Here is a 23,141-nt window from a genome sequence, read left to right on the forward strand (position 1 = left end):
AGATTCTCTGTATCAGTAAGATCATATGATAATTCTTTCTCTGATTGACTTATTTTGCTTAGCATAATACCCTCTAGTTCCATCCATGTCATTGCAAATGGCAAGATTCCTTTTTTTGATGTCTGTGTAATATTCCATTGTTATCCATTCATCTGTTGATGGACATCTAGGTTCTTTCCAAAGTTTGGCTATTGTGGACATTGCTGCTATAAACATTGGGGTGCAGGTGCCCTTTGGATCACTACATTTGTATCTTTGAAGTAGTACATATGCATTTTTAAATGCCTGTTGAAATGTTACTACACCCAGGTGTCAGGGTGACTCAGTCAGTTAAGCATCTGACTCTTTGATTTCAACTCAGGTCATGATCTCAGGGTCGTGAGATCTAGCCCATCTCCCCAGACCTACAGCACCACCACCACCACAACCCACCTACCCACCCACCGTGGCCCCAGTCAGGCCTCACGCTGAACATGGGACCTGCCTAAGATTCTGTCTCTTTCTCTCCTTCTGACCTTTCCCACCTCCCCTCTCCCCTGCCACACATTCTCTCCTTCTCTAAATAAATAAAGTACCTGGCTCATGTGATATGAGATACTGTGTGACCCTTAGTGCCTGTCAGCCTTTTTCTAGCATCAAACAGTTTTTCTTTCAAAATCACGGTAGCTTCTCTATGTCTCTACAAGGAATTGCATAAACAGATTGCATACGTTCTCCCCTTATCTAAATTCTTAAAATAAAGAGCCATAATATCCCCAAGAGAAAAAGGAAACTTTTTGGTTAAATACAGGTTTTAACCCTAAAACTGCCATTTCCTGACAGTTCACCTTTAGCCAAATAATTGAATGTTTTTATGCTGAAGTTTTGGGTGCAGAAATAATAAAAATAAGAAGAAAAATAATGATAACCCCATCAATTATTCTGAGGATCAGATAGCTCACAGGGATCCTGCAGGGGGTGTCCCACAAAAATTTTTTGGCTGGCAAAAAAGAGGATTTTCCAGTTACCATAGATCTTGTTTTCACGTAATTATCCCCAGAAGTCAGCAACTCAAAAAACAAATGTTATTTATAATTTCTAAATTTGTCTCTCTTTTCTCTTTTCTATTATTTATACACTCATGTATGTTGTAAATCATATATATTTATATTTATATTTAGGAACTCAACAATAAATATTTTCCCAAATACTAGGAAAGTAATTTCAAGACAATTTAATGATAAAATTGCTTGTGTTAAAATGTGTGATAGACAAATGAAATTTTAAAAGTTCAATGAAAACTCATATTTCATAGTAGATCTTGAGAGTCTGACAGAATTCAAACGATATTAACTCAGGGAAAAGCTGTAAACCATAAAATTACTCTTGGAAATAATCTATAAATTAAGTAGCATCAAATTCCTTAGAATGAATGAAATATGCCATGGGGGTTTAACAAAATAGGTGACCAAGGACATTTACAATAGAAAGCAGTATTTGCTTGGGAAAGTCAAGATGCTGATAAGCTGTCACTGAAGTTCAAGGTGGAAGGAAATCTGTAATGCCTCATAGTATTTGCTAACCTTCCTAAACCTTGCTTCACCAAATATTTCCTTAAGTTTAGCATAAATGTCATGCATAAATATCAGAGTTCGCCTGGAAGAATCTGCCTTCAGAGCACTGTGAGGATAACTGCAGCTGCCTGCATGGTAGAAATTGAAAGAACCTAAAGCACAGCAAGCCTGAGGGTATCCTCCTCCTGTGAGTGCCACCCTCCCACCAGCAGCATGCCTTCCATAACAGGTCTGAAAAACATCAATCTTAATATACAACATGCATCTTATTGTATTTACTGGTTTGTTTTATTTTGTTTTGTTTCATTTGTACCTTAACTTTCAAATATAATTTGAGACTGCATGCAATAAAAGAACAATGCAGTTGTCCAAAATCAATTAAAAGGTTTAAGACCAAACCAAGACCAAATTGAGAACCTGACATTATCTCAATTTCCTATTTTTGCCTTTTCTCCTTTAGTAGGTTAACTCCTTAGAGCAGAGGAGTCTTACAGCTATGTCTCCAACCTGTAGAAGAGGAGCCTAATGCAGTAGGCACTCAACAAAAAATATGCTGACTGAATAAGTAAAGAGAGAAAGAGAGCTAAAAAAAAAGGGGGGGAGGCTAAAAATATCCATATTTCTATTATTCAAAATTTAACTCTGGGCTTGGTAACATCCATGCCAAAGAGCATCATCAAAAAAGGTTACAGAATTGTGATTGTCTTAATAGTAGGAATGCTAAGAAAACAAAATAAATGTTTTTCTGATTCTGAATTTTTTCATGAGAATCTTTCTTGGCAGGTACTGAGAACCATAAGAATCGATATCTTTATAGATAAGGTTTTTATTAATGCAGTGTCAGACCCACTGTCTTGTATTAGTGAAACGAGCATGAAATGTGCATTTTATATTTTCCACACTAACAGCTATTAACATATAGCACTGATTACTTTATCAAGTTCTTACTAGAAAACAGAACCCAGGGGATGAGTACCTATTGGTAAGACAGATGAAACAGCAGGGGAAAGAGCAGAACAATGTTCCACTGAGGACAGTAGGTCCCAGAGAAATGCTGCAGTGAGTTCTGAATGGCTGAGAGCAAGCAGGGAATGAGACATTTGTGCCTCATGTCTTTGTTTGTATGGCTCTGTTTCCCATCAAATCCTAGTTAGGGTTCAATCCATGTTTGAAGTACCAGGCAGTTTCTCTCCATCATCTGCCATGGCCCAGACACTGTGCCAAGCATTAACCATTCAAAGACTGTCAGTTACATCTCTTTCAAGAAGTTCACAGTCTAATGGATGAAGAGTTCTCTAACTCATATTAGTAATTCAGTAAGATGACTGTTATAGGAGAATGCTATGCAAAGTACCATGTTTGAAGAAAGAGAGAAGTACACTGACTGAGGAATCAGAAAGCACCAAAAGGAAGTGAAATTACATAGTATTTTTAAGGATAAACTGGAGTTGAAACAGAAAAACATAGAAACATAAAACATGCAGGACCAACAAAGAGCTATTTCTCCCATGGAGAAGAAGCTAGGCCTATACACATTTCAAAAAATTAGAAAATGGCTCTGGTTTATCAGAGTTTAAAGTCAAATTATTAATAACAGATGAAGAATGTACAAAAGGGAAAAAGATGAAAAGGAGAATTTCCAAGCAATTCAAATTTCTTCTGAGGATGGAGACAGGGGACAGAGAAAATTTAAAGATGTAGGAAAATACTTTACTCCTCAGAATTTCAAAAATCTTTCAATTCTACCTGCTAAATTGGAACTTGTTAATGTTTAATGGAACTTGATAATGTTTATCTCACTTCTTTATTCATTAAAGACAGTATAATTAGTTCTTTTCACTGTATTTCACTTTCTGTGACTATTATACCAGCATAGAATCACCAAAAGCACTGTTTGAAATAAAACATTAAATCTCATGGAAATAATGGAGGTGTTTGTAATTATATTTCTTTTGATTACAACATTTTAATTGCGGGCTGTTGACTGACATGAAAATCTCTGAAGCGTGATTTTCCCGTGAGTTGGGCCACCTGGAAACCTCCCTTGTTCGTCCACGTTGAATGAGCATTTTCCCTAGACCATGTGCATGTTCTAGCAGCAATAACTGGGTTGCAAATTAAACCCAAACCATATATGCTATAGAACTATTATTTTCTTTTTCACTGTATAAGCAGTTTTTAAGCTACACCTAATCCTCACAACTGGATCCTGTCAGATGGCGCCTCTTTAAAACCAAAATATAAGTTAATAAGCAGGTGATTTAATCTGCCTCCAGCAAACACTCCCTGTTTTAAAAAATGAACTAAAAAGTGTTTCATCATTCAGAAGTTTACTTTAAGCTTCCTCATAAAATTTTTTTATGAAGTTTTGAAATTTATCCTATTATGTTCACTTTGCACTAAGTATAGTTAAATTAATAGCAGAACTCTAATATTAGCAGAAATAGCAGAAAACTGATCCAAAATTTTATTAGCCTGATATATTGCTTAGGACTCTTGGTTGTGGAAATTATAATATATTGTAGTTAAGACTACGGTTAAGTTCTGAAGTCGTTGTCTGGATTTGAATCTTGGCTCTTCTATTCACATTTTCTGCCTCAGTTTCCTTCTTTGTAAACGGGGGCCTGTTGTGAGAATTTTAAATGAAGTCATCGCGCTGAATGGCACTTGACACAATGCCTGCCTCAGTGAGCAGTATGTTGTTAACCATCATCATTATCAGGATTACTATTAGTAGTGCTCATGCTAGATGAAGTTATTAGGTAGCTGATGTTCTACAGCTGTCAAACTTTTCCTGTAAAAGTCTGGATAAATATTTTAAGTTTTGTCAATCATAAAGTCTCTGTTGCAGCTACTAAACTCTCTCATTGTTCTTCAGAGACAGTCAAAGACTTTCACAGGGCCACACTCTAAGTGTAGTCGGGAATCAAAAGGCTCTGCCTCTGAAATGATCATCAGTTCAAACATTTCACTATCTCCATACGTCCTTCCAGATCTCTCATTCATTCATTTCCACTCTACCTCCCCTTTAATTTCAATGAGCCTTCAGTCCCTTAAGCTCTTTATAATCAAACTCCTACCCATGAATCCAAATCCAGCATAGATTTTAGAATCCTCCCCCCATCTTGCTGATATTCTCAACAACCTTGTCCATTTCCCTTCCATCTTACCTGTGTGTCAAAACCTAAAACATCTTATCTCCGCGTCTTCAACTGAATGGCTGAGCTCTGGTGAAGAGAAGTGTGCAGTCACACTGATTAATGATACTATAAATACATCACATTTAACTTCAACTAAGTTCTCACCTCTGCCCACAAATCTTTTTGTTCCTTTTTTTTTTTTTTTAAGTGTTATTTGTTTATTTGAAAGAGAGAGCGAGAGAGAGCGTGCATGTCCAAGTTGGGGCAGAGGACATGACAGAGAGAGAGGGTGAAGCAGACTTCCACTGAGCAGGAAGCCCAATGCAGGGCTCTATTCCAGGCCCCTGAGATCATGATCTGAGCTGAAGGCAGGCGCCTAACCAATTAAGCTACCTAGGGGCCCTGCCCATAAACCCTTCTTGAAGAAATTTTTCCTTTCTCTACATCAGCTATTTCAAATTGTCTTCTGTCCTCAAAAACTTCCAAATCCTCAGAAATCTCAAGATAGGACCTCCCCTTTCTTTCAATAACAAATTTATGCAGATTCCCCTGACCCTTTCTTTCTCACACACACACACACACACACACACACACACACACACAGAGGCACACACACTTTAATTATTTCTCTCCTTTGACAATGGGAGAACTGTTCCTTTCCAACCGGAAGTTGTTTGTACCATAGTAACTCATTTAATCTCACATCCTGGAAGACCCCGTCTTTTCATCTTCCTCACTTTTTTACATGGATCTTCTGCTTCTCCCTCTCTTCTGTCTAATTCCATTAGCACTGAAACACATTCCCGAGCCACACTGATAACAAAAAAACCCACCAGAAATTTATACTTTTGTCCACCAACTACCTCTGTCTCTCCTCCTTTCTATGAACTTCTCAAAATAGTCAATAACATGTGCAATCTATATTTTCTTTCCTTTCATAATTTCTCAGCATATCTTGAATCTGGCTTCAATCTTTGTCACATACACCAAAATTGCTATTGGTAATGGTGCTAAATGTTCCCAGTTGCTAAATCAAAACGATACTTCCTCCTTCATGAGACATTTCTTTGCCCAGCTTCTATAACACCCCAGTCTCCTGGTTTTCCCCCGAAACCTCTAGAGGATTGTTTCCTTTTTTTCTCTCTCTCTTCCTTGATCTTATTCACCATCTTGTATTACATTGCCACCCATAGGTTAATAATTCCCAATCAAATTTTGTTCTCTTTACTCATGTACTCTGGACCAGTATCTCAAATTGCCTTCAGACATCAATACCAGAGTTCCCTGTTGTAGAAGGTGTAAATCAAAATTAATATTTTTTTCTCAAAACTTGTCCCCCCACTTGTGGCATGTGAGTTAATGGCACCTTCCATCCCACTGTTTGAATAAGAAATCTATAATCCTCTCTCTGCATCATCTCTTCAGTTACTCAAAGATTTCTGTCCTAGCTTCTATCTGTTGTCCACTGTTGTCCATCTCAATGTCACTCATTTAGGCTTCTGTCATGTTTTTTTAATCTACTATCAGTTGTGTTCCTTAGTGGCAAGTGACAGAAATATTCTTTGGTCAACTTGAGTGCAAAGTGAATTATTGGTAGGAGTCGGCAATTCACAGAATGAGACCCAGAGTGTATGCTGGAGGCAAGACCAAAAGGCCAAAAAAAGGCTCATGTGTGACTACCACCATGACAGCTCAATAGCCCATGGCACAGCTTCCACCTCCCACCTCTGCAGCCACCGCTGCTGCCCCCATACCCCATGCTGCTACATCTTTGCTATGACCAGAAACAAAAATGCTTTCTCCATGGAACCTGCCTCAAAGGCCAAAGATGGATGCATTATAACTGCCATGTGCCAAGACTTGTGCCCAGGCTCCAAGGAGCTAGGAAAGCAAATATTTGGAGATTCCACATTCCAATATAATAAGTAAATTTAGTTTCTCACTGAGGCACATAAGATGAGGAATTATCCAGAACTAATAAGGAGGCTCAGATGATGGGGATCCAAAGATAAAATAATGATAAATATACACCACCCCAAGAATAGAACACAAGCCTTCTCACCGACTTTCTTTTTTCATCTTGCCTTCCTCTTCCTCTGACTCAGCTCCTGAGCTAGGTTACAATCAGTTATCTTTCTAAAATGCAACTCTGGAGCACCTGGGTGGCTCAGTTGGCTAAGTATCTACCTTTGGCTCAGGTCATGATCTCAGGGTCCTGGGATCAAGACCCAAGTCCCCAGCTCAGCAGGGAGTCTCTTTGTCCCTCTCCCTCTGCCCTCCCCCTGCTCATGCTCACTCTCTCACTCTCTTACTCTCTCTCTCTCTCAAATAAATAAATAAAAACTTTTTTAAATAGCAAAAAAATAAAACAACTCTGGGGATGTTTCTCACATACTTAACAGTCTTCTTTGTCCTCTAGCTGCACCTAAGATAAAATTCAAGTTCTTCACATGGTTCCAGACCCTCTGACAACACTCCTGCTTTCTAACTTTTTCTCTGGTGATTTTCCCCATTTCCAGATACATTTCTGTTTCACTAAACCTCTCTAAGTCACCTGAGTCTGCCAGTACTCTCCCTAGGATCCAAAACTTTCTCTGTGCTTCTGCCAGTGTCCTCTTTACCTGCCTAACTCTTCTTCCTCCCTCACATACCATCCTATAGGCTTCAACTTCCATCAAATTTTTCTTGATCCAAACCCTGTTATCCCTTCCAGGTGCTAACCTAGCACTTTGTTTCCTTACCATAGCACTTAACATACTAAATTATATATATGCTCATTACTTATTTATATCACCCATAGACTAAATTCCATGAAGGCAGAAACCCATCTTTTTCAAAACTATACTTCCCAGGAGCCTGGGTGGCTCAGTCAGTTAAGTGGCTGCCTTTGGCTCAGAACATGATCCCAGGGTCCTGGAATCGAGCCCCATGTCAGGCTCCCTGCTCACTGGGGAGTCTGCTTCTCCCTCTGCTCCTCCCCACCTCCCCCAACTTGTGTGTTCTCTCTTGCTTGCTCCCTCTTTCTCTCTTGAAAAAATAAATACAATCTCTTAAAAAAAAAAAGTGTATTTCTCCATTTCCTTCTCACACTAAGTTCAATGCAAAAAATTAATTTCTCTAAGACCAAAAACAAACAGACCAATAGCCTCTCTTCCAAAGAAAAATATATGTTGTAAGGAATGGAAATATGGTCTGTTTTACCTTCAGTATATAAACATACTTTTGGCCCAAGCCTCTCTCTCTTCTAATTTTCATGTCTTCTGAATTAATGCTGCCTGGTGATTTATATCCTCACACATTTTAAGAGTTGACCTTGACCTTGACTTCTAAACCATCTATCATGTTTCCTGACTGAAGGGTCAAATGTAATTAAGGGCTCTGTTCTGGGTGAAACCATCTGCCTTCTCAGGACAAACTATGAAGACTTTGAAATAAGCAATAGAGAACTGATGCTTTTCCAATGGAATACTGGATGGGGTCTGGTAGACCTTCCAGGGTCATCTGATTCTAATGTGGTCTATGCCTTTTACTGTCTTTTATTAGGCAATTTTATTACCTTTGTAAATTGTAGAAATCAAATAACAATGCAAATTATACTTGAGCACAGATACACAAATACATTTTTTCCAGTAGAAATACTGTTAGTTTGTACTCTGTAGAAATGACTCCAAACATTACATTTTATTTCTCTATATATATTAACCAGTTTCAAATTTATTAGTAAATTCGTTTTAGCATTCTTGATTGCGTATATACTCACATAATTATATATGTACATATATATTATACTTACATATATATTCATTTACTTTAGAATTTGCTTTGAAATAGTTGTACATCTTATCAGTTTCCTCATTAAGTAGTTAAATAAAATCTTGCATGAATGTTTATTTTGACACTTGCTATATTTGCCATGACTTTGCCCTTTTTTTTCTTCTTTTGTTGTGGCCAGAAACAAGCTCCCAACTTTTGACTACCAGTCCACAGATTTGGCTTCCCACTGAGAACCATAAGTACTCGAATACTAGTATGTGGTCTCTCCTTTCACCTTCATAAACTTCCAAGCTCCCACCCACATTTCTGGATTTTGAGTTTCAGTAAGCTTTGATCTTGAGGGAAAATGGCACATGAGAAGTGCAGAATGTCCTACTGTACTCTTAGTGCCTAATGCAGATATTTTCTTTTTAGAATATTCTGCGCTGGTTAGTAAAATACTTAATATTCACTCACAGGGAAAATAATAAATTAAAATGAGATAACAAACACAAGTATACTTGATGTTTCTTCCAACTTGAAGAATAGAGAAAAATGATTTTTCCATTTGTTCACTTTAATGTTTCTCCCAAACTGTAAATTAATAATACCGTGACAACACACACGTATACACACACACCCATTACTACTAATGGCAACTCTCTCTACATTGTCTTTCAGAACACAAGAAGTAAATTGGTTTCCAGTGCCTCTGGCCTTTCTGTTGAGAGCAAACAAAGAGTATATGAAGACTATTGAACTATGTCAGAGACTTCCTCCCATGACTCGTTCTATGATTCCCTATCAGACATGCAGGAAGAAAGCAAGAATGCTGACTTCTTCCCTGAGCTATCTGCTTTTCTCAGCCAGGAAGAGATAAACAAGAGTCTTGACCTAGCCCGGAGAGCAATAGCCAGCTCTGAAACGGAAGATTGTGACTCAGAAAAGGAGATCTCACAGATTTTCAATACCTCTCCTATAAGTGTCTGTGAAAATCCTTCCCATAAGGAGACCAAATTTGGTGAGCCATCCTCCTTAGGAAGACCTTGTGATAACAGGCCAACACCTGTCCAACCTCTTCCAGAACAAACTGACCGTATCTCTTCACCTGCTTCAAAGAGGAAACCCGCCAAATCACCCCTGCTTGCCAGCCCCAGCTACATCCGGAGCCTCCAAAAAACTGAAAAACGTGGTGCAAAAACTCCCAACACAAGTGTGAAGCCCAAACCAGCGTATCAAGGTAAGACTGGCCCACAGAGCCAGCTATGCGACAAGGCAGCTAATCTCATTGAGGAGCTGACATCCATATTTAAAGAAGCTGCAAAACCAAGAAATAGAAACCCGAATGGGGAGTCCTCGTCACCAGACAGTGGCTACTTGTCTCCTAAAAATCAGCGGTCAGCCCTGATGAGTGCCTCAGCCAGCCAGAGCCCCACTGGAGACCAACAGGAGACGGAAGCAGAGGTCAAGTTACCCGAAGCCCAGCATTGCTACCAGGCAGACCAGCACAAGGCAGTGCCATGCAGTAACATCTCTCACCCACAGCCCCAGAACGCATTCCACTTCCCCTCAGCTCCACGGTTCATCCAGAAGCTTCGGAGCCAAGAAGTGGCAGAAGGAAGCAGAGTTTACTTGGAGTGTAGAGTCACTGGAAACCCAACTCCTCGAGTCAGGTAAGAACTTTTTGTTATGAATAGCAAATGATTTGTGTTGACTTTTGGTTTTACTCTAATGTGGGATGAGAAGAGATTTCCTGTAGAGTTAGCCCTCTAGTGCCTGAAGTGGTGTTTTCAAATACCTGCAAGACAAAAGCATCCCAGAATTGCAAATACTAGTTGTGCTAGTTATCAAGGGTGGGATGCATTTGTTACCATGAACCATGTGCCCCTAAGGGGAAGGCAAAGGACCAGACAGGGATAGAGGAACACAAATGGGTTATTAAATAGGACTCTGGAATTAATAGCATCCAAGGAAACTTAAAATGTGCAACTGATTCATTAAAACACTGTGAAAATGTGTGCATCATTTGAATATGAGGTGCTGAAGGTGGTTGAAAGTGTGGTTAAAACTGGACATTGTTTGGCAGTATGGAGATGAAAGGCACAGGTGCACAGAGGCCAACCACAAGATTAACCCCAAATACATACTCTGATCTAAGGACTGAGCTAAGTGGCCACATAGTCACTGAAAAAAGCACACCACACACCTTCAATGTGGTGCAACCAAGGAAACACATAAAGGTAAACCAAACTGAAACAATAAAGATAAAACAAACTGAAACAATACAGGTCTATTGCTTATACAAAGGCTCTGGACACTACAGCATGGGTATACCAAAAATAAAAAATTAATAATAATAATTATTATTATTACATTTACAACAATTACATGAGCACGAGGTTAGTTGGAGTCAATATACATATTACACAACCATGACCATTTTTATAGCTGGAGTTCTCCCTCCTTAACTGCAGATTTCATACTTTCTGTGCAAAAAGGTTAAGAAAAGTGACCTGGGAGTCAGACTGCAGGGTTTCCAATCATGGCTCCACCTTTTACCAGTTGTGTCACCGAGTCAAGTTTCTTTGTGACTTAGTTTCTTCATCTGTCTAATGGGAATTAAAATAATGCTTACCTCATTCAATTTTATGATGATTAAGATAATGTGTGAAAAAATTAAACAGTGCCTTGCAGCTCGTGACTACAGCATTAGTATTACCTATAACTTTTATTATTTCTCATTTCTTAATTTTATATGCTAAAATGAAAATAACATTGCAAGCTGGATTATGCTATAAAAATAAGCCATACATTTATTTATTTTTAAAGTTTTGCTTTCATTAATGAAGGATGTTTTACTTGGGTTAAATAAATATTAAAAAGTAAATTCAAAATGACATACCAGATAAAGGGCTAGTATCCAAATTCTATAAAGAACTTATCAAACTCAACACCCAAAGAACAAATAATCCAATCAAGAAATGGGCAGAGGACATGAACGTACATTTCTGAAAAGACATCCAAATGGCCAACAGACACCTGAAAAAGAGTTCAGCATCACTCAGCATCAGGAAAATACAAATTAAAACCACAATGAGATACCATCTCACACCAGTCAGAATGGCTAAAATTAACAAGTCAGGAAACAACAGATGTTGGCGAGGATGCGGAAAAAGGGGAACCCTTCTACACTGTTGGTGGGAATGCAAGCTGGTGCAGCCACTCTGGAAAACAGCATGGAGGTTCCTCAAAATGTTGAAAATAGAACTGCCCTATGACCCAGCAATTGCACTACTGAGTATTTACCCTAAAGATACAAATGTAGTGATCCGAAGGGGCACCTGCACCCAAATGTTTATAGCAGCAATGTCCACAATAGCCAAACTATGGAAAGAACCTAGATTTCCATCACAGATGAATGGATAAAGAAGATGTGGTATATATACACAATGGAATACTATGCAGCCATTTAAAAAAATGAAATCTTACCATTTGCGACAATGTGGATGCAACTGGAGGGTATTACGCTGAGCAAAATAAGTCAATCAGAGAAATAATTATCTTATGACCTCTCTGATTTGAGGAATTTGAGAGGCAGGGCAGGAGGTTTTGGGGTAGGGAAGGAAAAAATGAAACAAGATGAGATCAGGAGGGAGACAAACCATAAGAGGTTCTTAATCTCACAAAGCAAACTGTAGGGAGGTATGGAGAGGGTGGTAGGGTTATGGACACCGAAGAGGATATGTGCTATGGTGAGTGCTGTGAAATGTATAAGCCTGATGATTCACAGATCTGTACCCCGGGGGTAAATAATACATTATGTTAATAAAAATAATTTTAAAAAAATAAAAATAATTTTTAAAAGCTGGGAGTATTGAAAAATTAAATTCAAAATTGTGAAATTTGGCAAAATGGTAAACTAGACATCATTGGCTAAAAATTGCAATGCTGGTATATTCTTATTAATACAGCATTTCACAAGCCATGAACTTGACCTCTCACCTTACATCCACTTAGACACACTTTGCTAGAGTTGATCTCGCAGTTTATTGCTCACAAACATGAAGTAAGCATTAGCACTACTGGCTAAAAAATAGTGCAATTAAAGGCAGGGAATTTTTTTTCCTACTAATTTGTTCAACTAATTCCTCGAGTCAGTTTTTACAGTAATTTTGCTATATTTCTTTTAAGAAACTGACAGCAGGGGGCAGTCAAAAACTTCTTAATGGGTTCATTTCATTAAAGCTGTCCTAAATTCTCCATTTATATCTTTTCTATAAAGAACTTTTCTTATTATTTTGCCTATGATGGAAATGAAATTACGTGATTCTTTTGGATTCTGATTAGATTGTTTTTAACCCACTAATCTTGGGAACAAATAATTCTCTATGAGTGATACTTTCACATGTCATTCAAAACAGTTCCACAGGTTCTCATATGGCAGGACTCCGCTTACATTTACCTCCAAAATAAGCCCCTTTCAAATGTATTACTGTGACAAGTAAAAATACCATACCCTTTCAGAAATGATCCCAAAAAATCAGTTTAACATCAAAGGATTAATTCAGGTGAGCAGACGATAATTAATACATTAAAGTTCACTTAAACATTGAATAATTTGGGGGACATCAAATTCATACTTCTTCCTCCTTTCTTTTTACTGGGGTTGGGGGAGCATTAATTTGGTTGGTAATCAAAGAATTATTAACTAGTTTCCTCATGTCATCTCCTGGTCTACCAAAGTTCATGACCAATGTCCATGAGACATTACAAATTATGCCCTTCTAGAGTAATTAAGTCTTTGATGAAATATTCCATTGTTTAAAGTTAGATGGTCTTTTTTTTTTAATCTTTTTGGAGTTCTTGTTTGTTTTTTGTTTTGTATTTTGACAGGGGAGTGTGCTGGATTTTCTTAATTTCTGTTTCAAAGATCTTGGTACTCTCTTTCATGCATTTGTAGATATAAACATATACCTAGGAACACTGAGTTCCTGTCCCACATGAGACATGAGGGTCTACAGAGATCATCTTCTTTGAAGGAAATTTCATACGAAGAAGAAAACCTTTAATAAAATGTATCCTACTGTGGGGCACTTTAGAGCCTGGCTTGACTAAGTCAGTCCCGGGGACTCTAAACCCAGAGATTATATGGATCTATTGATTGTTGGGCTACCTCCTAAGGTCCCAGAAGCAGGTAACAGGATCCTCAGAGAGCCCGGGATGTCAGGGGAACCCGAAGCAAGCAATAAGCGGAGGCCTGACAGATGCTGACTAGTAAGCATAGAGACATTCATTCAGTTATTGAGAAGTCAGCAGCTTTTGGACAGGGGGGTGAGATGTGGTACAACAGGCAATGGTAAGGTCCAGACTTACTTAAAAGGCCCGCATCACGGGAAAATATGGCAGCAGGTGTCAGCATCCAGATACAGCAGTCTGGAACACAGGGAAAAAGTTCAGCCCTTCAGGAGTTTGGTTAAGGAAAAAGCAAGGTTGTTACTCCAAAGGACAATAGGACAGGGACAGTTCAGAAGTAGAGACTTGGGTATGATTAAATGAGTCAGGACTTCAGTCCTGGGTCCAGAACAGGGAAACAAATTGTTAGACTGACAAGGCTGGGCTACTAAGCTGCTGGCCTGGAGCTTCTTAAATTTGGCCTAAATAGAAACCACTTAGGGGTGCCTGGGTGGCTCAGTGGGTTAAAGCCTCTGCCTTTGGCTAAAGTCATGATCCCAGGGTCCTGGGATCGAGCCCTGCATTGGGCTCTCTGCTTAGCAGGGAGCTCTCTCTCTGCCTGCCTCTCTGCCTACTTGTGATCTCTGTCTGTCAAATAAATAAATAAAATATTTTTTAAAAAAAGAAAAAAGATTTGTCTCCCTCCCAATCCCATCTTGTTTAATTGATTCTTCTCCTACCCACTTAAGCCCCCATGTTGCAGCACCACTTCCTCATATCAGGGCGGGAGACAAACCATAAGTGACTCTTAATCTCATAAAACAAAGGAGGGTTGCTGGAGGGAGGGGGGTTGGGGGAAGGGGGGTGGGGTTATGGACATTGGGGAGGGTATGTGCTTTGGTGAGTGCTGTGAAGTGTGTAAACCTGGCGATTCACAGACCTGTACCCTTGGGGATAAAAATATATGTTTATAAAAAATAAAAAAATTAAAAAAAAAAAAAAAGAGAGAAACCACTTGGTCTGAGAACCTGGACATAGTGAAACTTAGATAAAGTGGCCCCAGCTAAAGGGAAGATTGGTGAAAACAGTAGGATCGAAGCCAGGCCAGTCATTTCAAGGCTTTTTTATTTCATCCTTCCACAGATATAACTGGCATAGATTCCAGTTACACCACAAAGAGGACTGGGGAAACAAAATCTCTTTTCCTTCTTTATTCTTGCATTGTTCCAACAAAACCTCAACAAAAGAGAAAAAGGCTGATGGAAGAAAGCTTATGCATAGGAACTGAGGTCATATATAGTTTAGATACTACTCAAATTACACACAAATTATTTGTTAACAATTTGAATTATTACATTAAATAAAATCAAGTCATAATTTGCTAATTTTTCTGATTATGTCCCAGTATTTCATATTTCTCATGTACTACTTTATAACAGTATAAAAACATGTTCCCTTACATCATTCGCCTTGCCTGTTCCCTCCACTCTCAACTTTTGTGAGTTGGAGGAAAAATCATGAAGAATTTTAGTTCAAAGCTACCTTTAGTACTATAAAAATGAGATCTCATATTTTCACGTTATAGTTTTAAAAATATTTTATTATGGCAACCATATATTTCAAACCACTTAAATATAAGGAAACCAAGAAAACTAGGAAATTATTTGCCTAGGAACAGAAAAATTATTAATTAACCATAGAGACCATATAACCATATAACTCATGTCTTCTGATTCCTGATCAGGTACTGAGTGACCCAAGAGAAGATTTAGCCACTGTCACTGCTGCTTTGCTTGTTGTGCATGGCTTACTGACAAGTTCCAGAAATGGAGATGAGCAGAACTGCCATCTGGAATTCATATTCCAAATATCTTTAAAGAAAATGTTATCCTGATAATTTCCACAGTGTTTTTCTATGTTAACAAAACAAAACAAAACATGGCCATTCACAATTATTCTCTTTCTTTGCCATAAGTTAATACTGCCAAGTAAGTCAATCAACATAAACCAAAAAATGTTTGGGCATGGAGGAAAGGCGATATTCTCCATCAAGTAACTACAAACAAAAGAAATTATTTCCACTTTACGATCAGAAGTCCAAACCATCTTCGTATTCAAATTGTATTGTGAGGTAAATGTGTATATACTCATAAGGGGGAAAAACACTTTTAAACATCCACTTATTGCAATAAAAGTGAATCCAGCAATAGTCCAAGCATATTTAATATTTTAAGTACAGTTACTCACATCTAATCATAAGATGCCTACTAGGTCATCATTATTAGCCTAGTAAAGTTTCAATCAATATATGTGATTAAAAGTAATTAAATTCATTGCTATTAAAATCAAAACCCAGTACCTTCAATGCTTCCAATTAGTTTACATTAGTAGAGACTTTGATCATCATCAAAAGCCAAAACAAGAGAATTATCCATACCAAATCTATGCAATGCTGTCTGTAGAAATTTCCATCTCCTCAAAAGAAAATAGAAACAAACCACCGATTCACTTTTCTTCCTAGTGGTATCAGTATATCCCAATTATTGACTATTTTGGTTTGGGAAAATGTGGCAACTGCACCACTAGCCAGTAGGTTACGACATGTAGTGCTTGTTAGGATCTAGATGGCTCGGGGCTCCTGAGTGACTCAGTCAGCTAAGCATCTGCCTTTGGCTCAGGTCATGATTCCAGGATCCAGGATCAAGCCCCATGTCATTGGGCTCCCTGCTCAGCAGGGAGTCTGTTTCCCAAACTCATCTCCCTTTGCACCACCACCCCCACAACTTGTGCACTCTCTCTTTCTCTTTTTCTCAAATAAATGGAAACAAAAAGAAGAAAAAGATCTTGATGGCTTAGTTCCAGGAGTATCGCTTGTTTTTGTTACAGAATATTGTCACAATGCAATACCAGATAGTACCATTAGATTATCAGTATGAAAAAGCAACCACACAAGTATTATTACAGCAACATGAAATGTAATTAGGTACAAATAATTTGGGAAGCAATTTTGTGATACCCAATAAAGTTAAAGGTGTACATACCCTAAACTAACCAATTGCGTACTTGACCTCTCTGCTTAGAGATCTAATAGGTTTATCAAATTTAATATATCCAAGACCGAACCTCTCGTTCTCCTCTCCTCCAAAAACCTTCTCTTTCCTAAATCTTTTCCATGTCAACAAGTGGCAATTCTCCTTCCAGCTGTTTAAGAGAAAAACCTTGGAGTCATCCTTGGCTACTCTTTTTCTCGCATCTCACATCATCCAGTCCGGCCAGCAAATCCAGTTGGCTCAACCTTTAATATATCTAGAATCTGATCACTTTATAACAGCCCCACTAATCAGGCTCTCATCATTGGCTGGACCAAGCCATCATCATCTTCCCCTGGGATATTTGCATTAAGTTCCTAATCCGTCTCTTTGTTTCCATCCTTGCTCATTACACTCTATGTTAGCACCTAGCATGATTCTTTTTAATGAAATTGTGATCACAACACAATGCAAATCTTTCCAGTACCTTCTATCTCATTCAGAGTAAATTCTGTAGACCCTATAAACATTGGTAAGGCACCATCTCTCTGACTTCATCCCCTACTATGCTCCTGTTTGGTCCACTCCAGCCACAATGGTGTCCTTGCTGCACTCCTAACATGCAGATGTGTTCCTGTCTCAGGCCTGTGCACATGCTATTCCCTCTATGTAAAGTGCTCTTCCTCCAGATGTATGTAGAATTAGATCCTTCATCTTCTTCGTATATCTCCTCAAATGTCACCTTCAGAGTGTGGCCTTCCAAAACTACTTGATGTAAAAGAACAGGTCCTCCCCACCTTACTCTCTGTTCCAGTCATTTTGGTTTTCTCCACAGAACTTACCTGATACACTCTGCATTTTACTTGTTTAATTTTTTTCATTGTCTGTCTCCCTAAGTAAAATATAAAACCCTTGAATATAGGGACTACCATCTGATTCTTATTGCTGTATCCCTAGAGCCTAGAATGGTGCCTGGCACATAATAGGTGCTCAATAAATATGAACTAAATAAATAAATGAGTAAGTCTCACTCCTAGCTATATATCTGAAAGGAACTTTTGCTCCTGTGTACAAGGATGCATATATAAGAATGTGCATTATAGCATTGTTTCAAAATACTGTAAAGAACCTAAATACTAATCAAAAAGAAAATGGATACCTCTTTGACATAGTGATTTTATTGGCTTCGGATATATATCCAGAGTGGGATTGCTGGATCATATGGCAGCTCTCCTTTTAATTTTTTGAGTACCCTCCATACTATTGTCCATAGCATCTCTTCCAACTTAAATTCCCACCAGTATGTACAAAGATTCCCTTTTCTCTACATCCTCACCAGTGGTCATTATCTCTCGTCTTTTTGACAATAGCTATTTTAACACAACCTATGTGTCCATTGTCATATGAATAAAGAAAATGTGGCATGTGTATACTATGGAATATTGTTCAACTATGAAAAAGAAGGAAATTCAGCCACTTACAATAGGGATGGAACTTGAGGGCATTATCCTAAGTGAAACAAGCCAAAGAAAGGCAAACGCTGTATCGTCTCAGTTATATGTTGAAACTTTAAAAGGACAAACTCACAGGAGCAGAGCATAAAATGGTGGTTGCCAGGGGCTAGAGGACAGGGCAAATGGGGAGATGTGGGTCAAAGGATATGAATTTCCAGTTACAACTGAGTAAGTTTGAGGGAACTGATTAATGAAATTGTAGCCATAATTACAGTGAGCAATACCATATTGTATACTTCAAAACTGCTAAGAGAATAGATATTAACTGTTCTTACTATACACACAAAAAACTTACAATCATGTAAGATGATGGATATGTTAACTAATTTTATTGTGGTAATCACTTCGTAGTATATAAATGAATCACTTCAAACTTATACAGTGTTATATGTCTATTATGTCTCAGTAAGGCTGAAAAAAAGGAAAGAAAATGGATAAGTTGTGATTTATATTCATACAATGAATGAACTAGAGTTTCATAAATCAGTATGTCTGAAACTCACAAACATAATAGCAATCTAAAAAAAGTTGCAAAAACATGCATACAGATTGCATTAATAAATTAATCCATATGAAGTTAAAATTGCAAAACAGTCTTATTCCAGGTTTAAGGATATGACAAAAGCACAGAAGAATGTCTGAGAATGACAAATGCTGAATTCCAGACAACAATCACTGTTGAGATAAAGAGGAATGTAATTAGTAAGGAGTGCACAGAGGGCATCTATTGCGCTTGCGTCATTTCACATCTTAAGACGGGTAGTAGAGACACAGATGCAAATAACGCTGATTTTATACTCACTGAAAAATAATGACTTTTTATTTTACTCTACTATCCCATTTATGTATCTGGTACATTCTGCAGCAATGTTTCTAATGAATGGCATGATTTCCTCTATAAATACCTCCTAGAAAATGAGTGGTAAGCAATACAAATTGGCTAAGTTAGGTGTTTGCCCTCATGAGTTCAGTCAATTTTCAGAGTTGTCTCAGTTACGTTTTAGAGCTTTAAAACTTTTTCTCATTTTAAATTAATGGTGTTCTTAATAGAATGGTATATATGTACTCAGTCTTCTGCCAAAGATCTTTTATGGTATAGTGTACCCAATTTATTGAATGCAGAGATTAGAAAAGTGTGTTTATGAGTCTCTCATTGCTAGGACAAAATGCCTGCATTTAGACACACACAAACATGCTCACACACGTGGTACCTTTTCAGAAGTAGTGAAAAATCTGAAGATTAATAAAAGTTGCATATGCATATCTCACCAACCCAATTACCTTCCCCATATCATCACATCTGGCAAATAGGAGAAAGTAAAATGGGGCAAAATCCAAAGGAAACAATACCAGTTAATGTTATAGGTTCCTATTTTTCTTATTCTTTTATCATTTCCTTTGATTTATTTCTAAGTCTCTTAATTTTTTTTTCTTTTTCTGTACATTTGCATTGACTTGAAAAGCTAATAAGTCTTTTATATTTTACAGAGGATAAAAGTGTTCCCTAGGACTTCAAAATACCATTGAACTAGAAACCAAAGGAGATTAAACAGCAGAGTAGTGCCTTTATTTTCACTAAAATGAAGAAATAAACTTATCTCTGATCCCCTCTCACAGGTGCTTTTAGTGAGTTAATAAATTAAGGTGATATGACCTAGCATGCTATTTTAGTCCTGTTTCCTATCCTTTCCATTCTTTCTCAAAACCTATTTCTATCCAGTATCTACCCACTTGTAATTCCCACATGAAAAATGACCTCTGCCTGTACAATGCTTTAACTGCCCAAAGACCATCATTAATCCAAATATTGAATCTGTTTCTGTAGACCAGTGAGTGAAATGGGATAGCTCTGTACCAATGAACCCAGAAAATAATTGCCTCTGTTTTTTGTGGGGTTTTTTAAGGTTTTATTTATTTATTTGACAGAAAGCGAGAGAGATAGCGAGAGCAGGAACACAACCAGGGGAGTGGGAGAGGGAAAACGGGTTTCCCATCAAGCAGGGAGCCCGATGTAGGGCGATGTGGGGCTCGATCCCAGGACCCTGGGATCATGACCTGAGCCGAAGGCAGATGCTTAACAACTGAGCCACCCAGGTGCTCCAATATTGTTTCTGTTTTGTGGAGTTGTTGTTTAATGATTTGAACATTACAGAGTGACAGCAACTTCCCTATCATCTGTTCTTGGCCAAACCATGACACTGTGATGCTGTGACAGGCCAGTACATAATGCTACTCATATGGATAGCTCAGTAAATCAAGAAGCAAACTGATTAAAAACAAAACAAAACAAAACAAAAAAACAGCAAACTGATACTCAAGGCAAATATAGAGTATTAGTTAGGAATCTGAATTGGTTATAACAGCCTTTCGCATATAATCATGAAATAGTAGCAGCCAAATCAGACAGTAGCATTTGTTAGAAAAATTGATTTCATCATTTTAATTTACATCTCCATGGCCAAATTTCTGGATTTAACAAGAAAACCAATCAATAAACAAACATCAACATAAATTTTCCCAGGAAATAAAGGTGGTCAGAGATCCCTCTAGAATTTAAAAAAAAAAAAAAAATGCTTGTGTATTACAAAAAAAAAGATGCTTGTAGAACAAACAGCAAAAGCGTTTAGTGGCTAACCATATAGATTCTGAAGCAAGAGTGTGAATCTTGCCTCTATCACTTATCAGTCCAGTCACCGTCAAGTTATTTCACCTTTCTATGCCTCAGTTTCCTTGTCAGTAAAATGAGAATAATAAAACTACTTACCTCTAGTGTTACTATGAGTGTTAAGTCATTTAACACAAGGAAAGTGTTAGAACTCTGCTAGCACATAGTAATAGCTTAATAAATATTAAGGTATTATTTGGAAGTTACTTAATATTATTATAAAGTGTTTAGTTTTATCATTTATTGTCATTGATTTAGTATACACTCCCTATACTCTACCATCTCAAAAATCTTTGAACCTGTTCCCTTTCTTTAAAATCTTCATGTTTCAGCTCTTTTTTGCATTGCTATGCATTCCCAGTGCATTGGTATAAGGTTTGTAGAGAAGGGACTCTTCAACTTTATAGGCTAAACACAATTTAAAAGGAATACAGTATGTGTTTCTGATCCTGTTTGGACAGTGAGTCTTAAATTTGTATTTCAAGGCCAGAATCAATACCTAGGCTGCCATGAGGTGTTGGAATATTGCCCCCTGGTCTCGTTGTCATTGTCTAGTAACTTTTACCTCACTTGGCCTTCTGTTCCTTCACAGCCTCAGGGGAGGGGACCAATGCCAAAGATTTCCTTTCCATTTCCACCCCTCCCTCCTATAACTAATCATCTCCCCATCCTCTATTCCTAAGCCTCAAAGCTGTGAAGGTCAGCCTTATTGTGGACTACCAACTACTTGGAAAGCCTTCTAAAAATCAAGTCTGACTATTGTTTTCTTGCTGCTTTTTAAATTGTTTAGCAATTTTCCTGAGTTAACTTCATGGCTCCTTGTTAAATATTTGCTAAAGCCAATTAAAAGTGCTTCCCCAACACTTTAACCACTCCCTGTTTTTGTATTCCAATAATTTCAGCAGGAAGAAAACTCTAAAAATAATTGGAGTAACAAATGCAGGCTTTTCCCCCAGCTAGATAAATTGGCTATGATTATGTATTTTTCTTCCTACTAAGTATTATACCATACAGCAAAGCTCTCAAAAGAAAAAGAAAAATAAAAAGAATGTACTTTCTGAAAGTTTAATTTACTATTATGCAAACTACTGCGAAATAGTTGTTTTGAAAGAATTTGACTCTGAAGTGGGATGGATACCTTCACAGTCTAAACTACTCAGTGTCTCAAGTCTTTTCTGGGGAGTTGCTTAAAGAACTTCTTGACATGTTTCTTCATTTGCCTTGGGGCAGTGCCGCATCACGGATCACTGAACCTGTTTAGGCATAATTACAGCAATTCAAGAACTCTGCTTCGATGGTGCATTCTTTTGACGGTTAAAAGGAGTTATTTTATAAATACAACTGTAGCAAATACAATTATAAGTCTGAAACCTGATGCAGCTTTCTATGCTGACCCAGATGTAAATATTTTCTGCTAGTTGATGTGTTCAAGTGATGTGTGGCAATAGAACTGATTCTTTCCTGTTTAATTTTAATTTCTTTGAGCCAAGAAATAGTGTCATATTTAATATCTGCTGGAATAGGAGTAAAGTGCTAGTCACATGAGCACTGATAGTGAAACCCAATCAAAAGCCTGTCCTGGCAGAAATATGACTAATTCCAAGTGGAAACTTTGTTCTGTTGATCATGAGTTCTAACAGTGAAGTCTAGTTCTATATAATAGCATAGCAAAAATTAGGCCACAGAAACATTTTCCAATCAGTGGTTATATGGTCCACATGTAGGCTAGAAAACTTAAATAAAAATAACCTAGGGAATAGGATTTTTTTTTTCCTAAGGCGACAGCTTTTAGCCTTGGTTCCTGGAATTGGGTAAGTATTTCTAATGGAAAAATAGAAAACAAGTCTGGTGGAAAGGATTTTCAAGTATTGGAGGAGAATCTTGGAAGTAGGAAAAGGAGGAGGAGAGTGAGGAGATGGGGCAGGAAGGAGCAGAAAGATGAAAAAGAAAAGAAAGAAGGAAGCGAGAGAGGGAGCAAGGAAGTAGGGAAGGAGAGAAAAAAAATTTACATTTGAAGTTAATTGGTTCTTTCTTTAAAAGCCAGAGAGATCTTCAAAATCATTTTTTTGCCATCATATTCTGTTCCTGTTTAAGTTCGCGCGCACACACACACACACATACTCACACACATACATTTTTTTAAGAAGGCTCCATACCCAGCATAGAGCGCAATGCAGGACTTGGACTCATGACCCTGAGATCAACTTTTGTAGCAACATGGACAGGACTGGAAGAGATCATACTGAATGAAATAAGTCAAGCAGAGAGAGTCAATTATCATATGGTTTCACTTATTTGTGGAGCATAACAAATAG

The 23,141-nt window shown here is 37.8% G+C and overlaps 1 protein-coding gene across 5 annotated transcripts in view; it reads left to right on the forward strand.

Moving 5' to 3' along the window:
• The window catches only part of PALLD (palladin, cytoskeletal associated protein), a 419,989-nt gene that overhangs the window by 13,274 nt on the left and 383,574 nt on the right, over positions 1 to 23,141 (forward strand). For all 5 annotated transcript variants that reach the window (XM_059174890.1, XM_059174854.1, XM_059174865.1 and 2 more), the window contains exon 2: positions 9,128 to 10,119. In XM_059174890.1, coding sequence (XP_059030873.1) covers positions 9,209 to 10,119 — 911 coding nt within the window. In that variant the 5' untranslated portion in view covers positions 9,128 to 9,208. The remainder of the gene's footprint in view (positions 1 to 9,127; positions 10,120 to 23,141) is intronic.

The sequence above is a fragment of the Mustela lutreola genome, chromosome 1 (assembly GCF_030435805.1).
Source record: "Mustela lutreola isolate mMusLut2 chromosome 1, mMusLut2.pri, whole genome shotgun sequence".
Classification (NCBI taxonomy): domain Eukaryota; kingdom Metazoa; phylum Chordata; class Mammalia; order Carnivora; family Mustelidae; genus Mustela; species Mustela lutreola.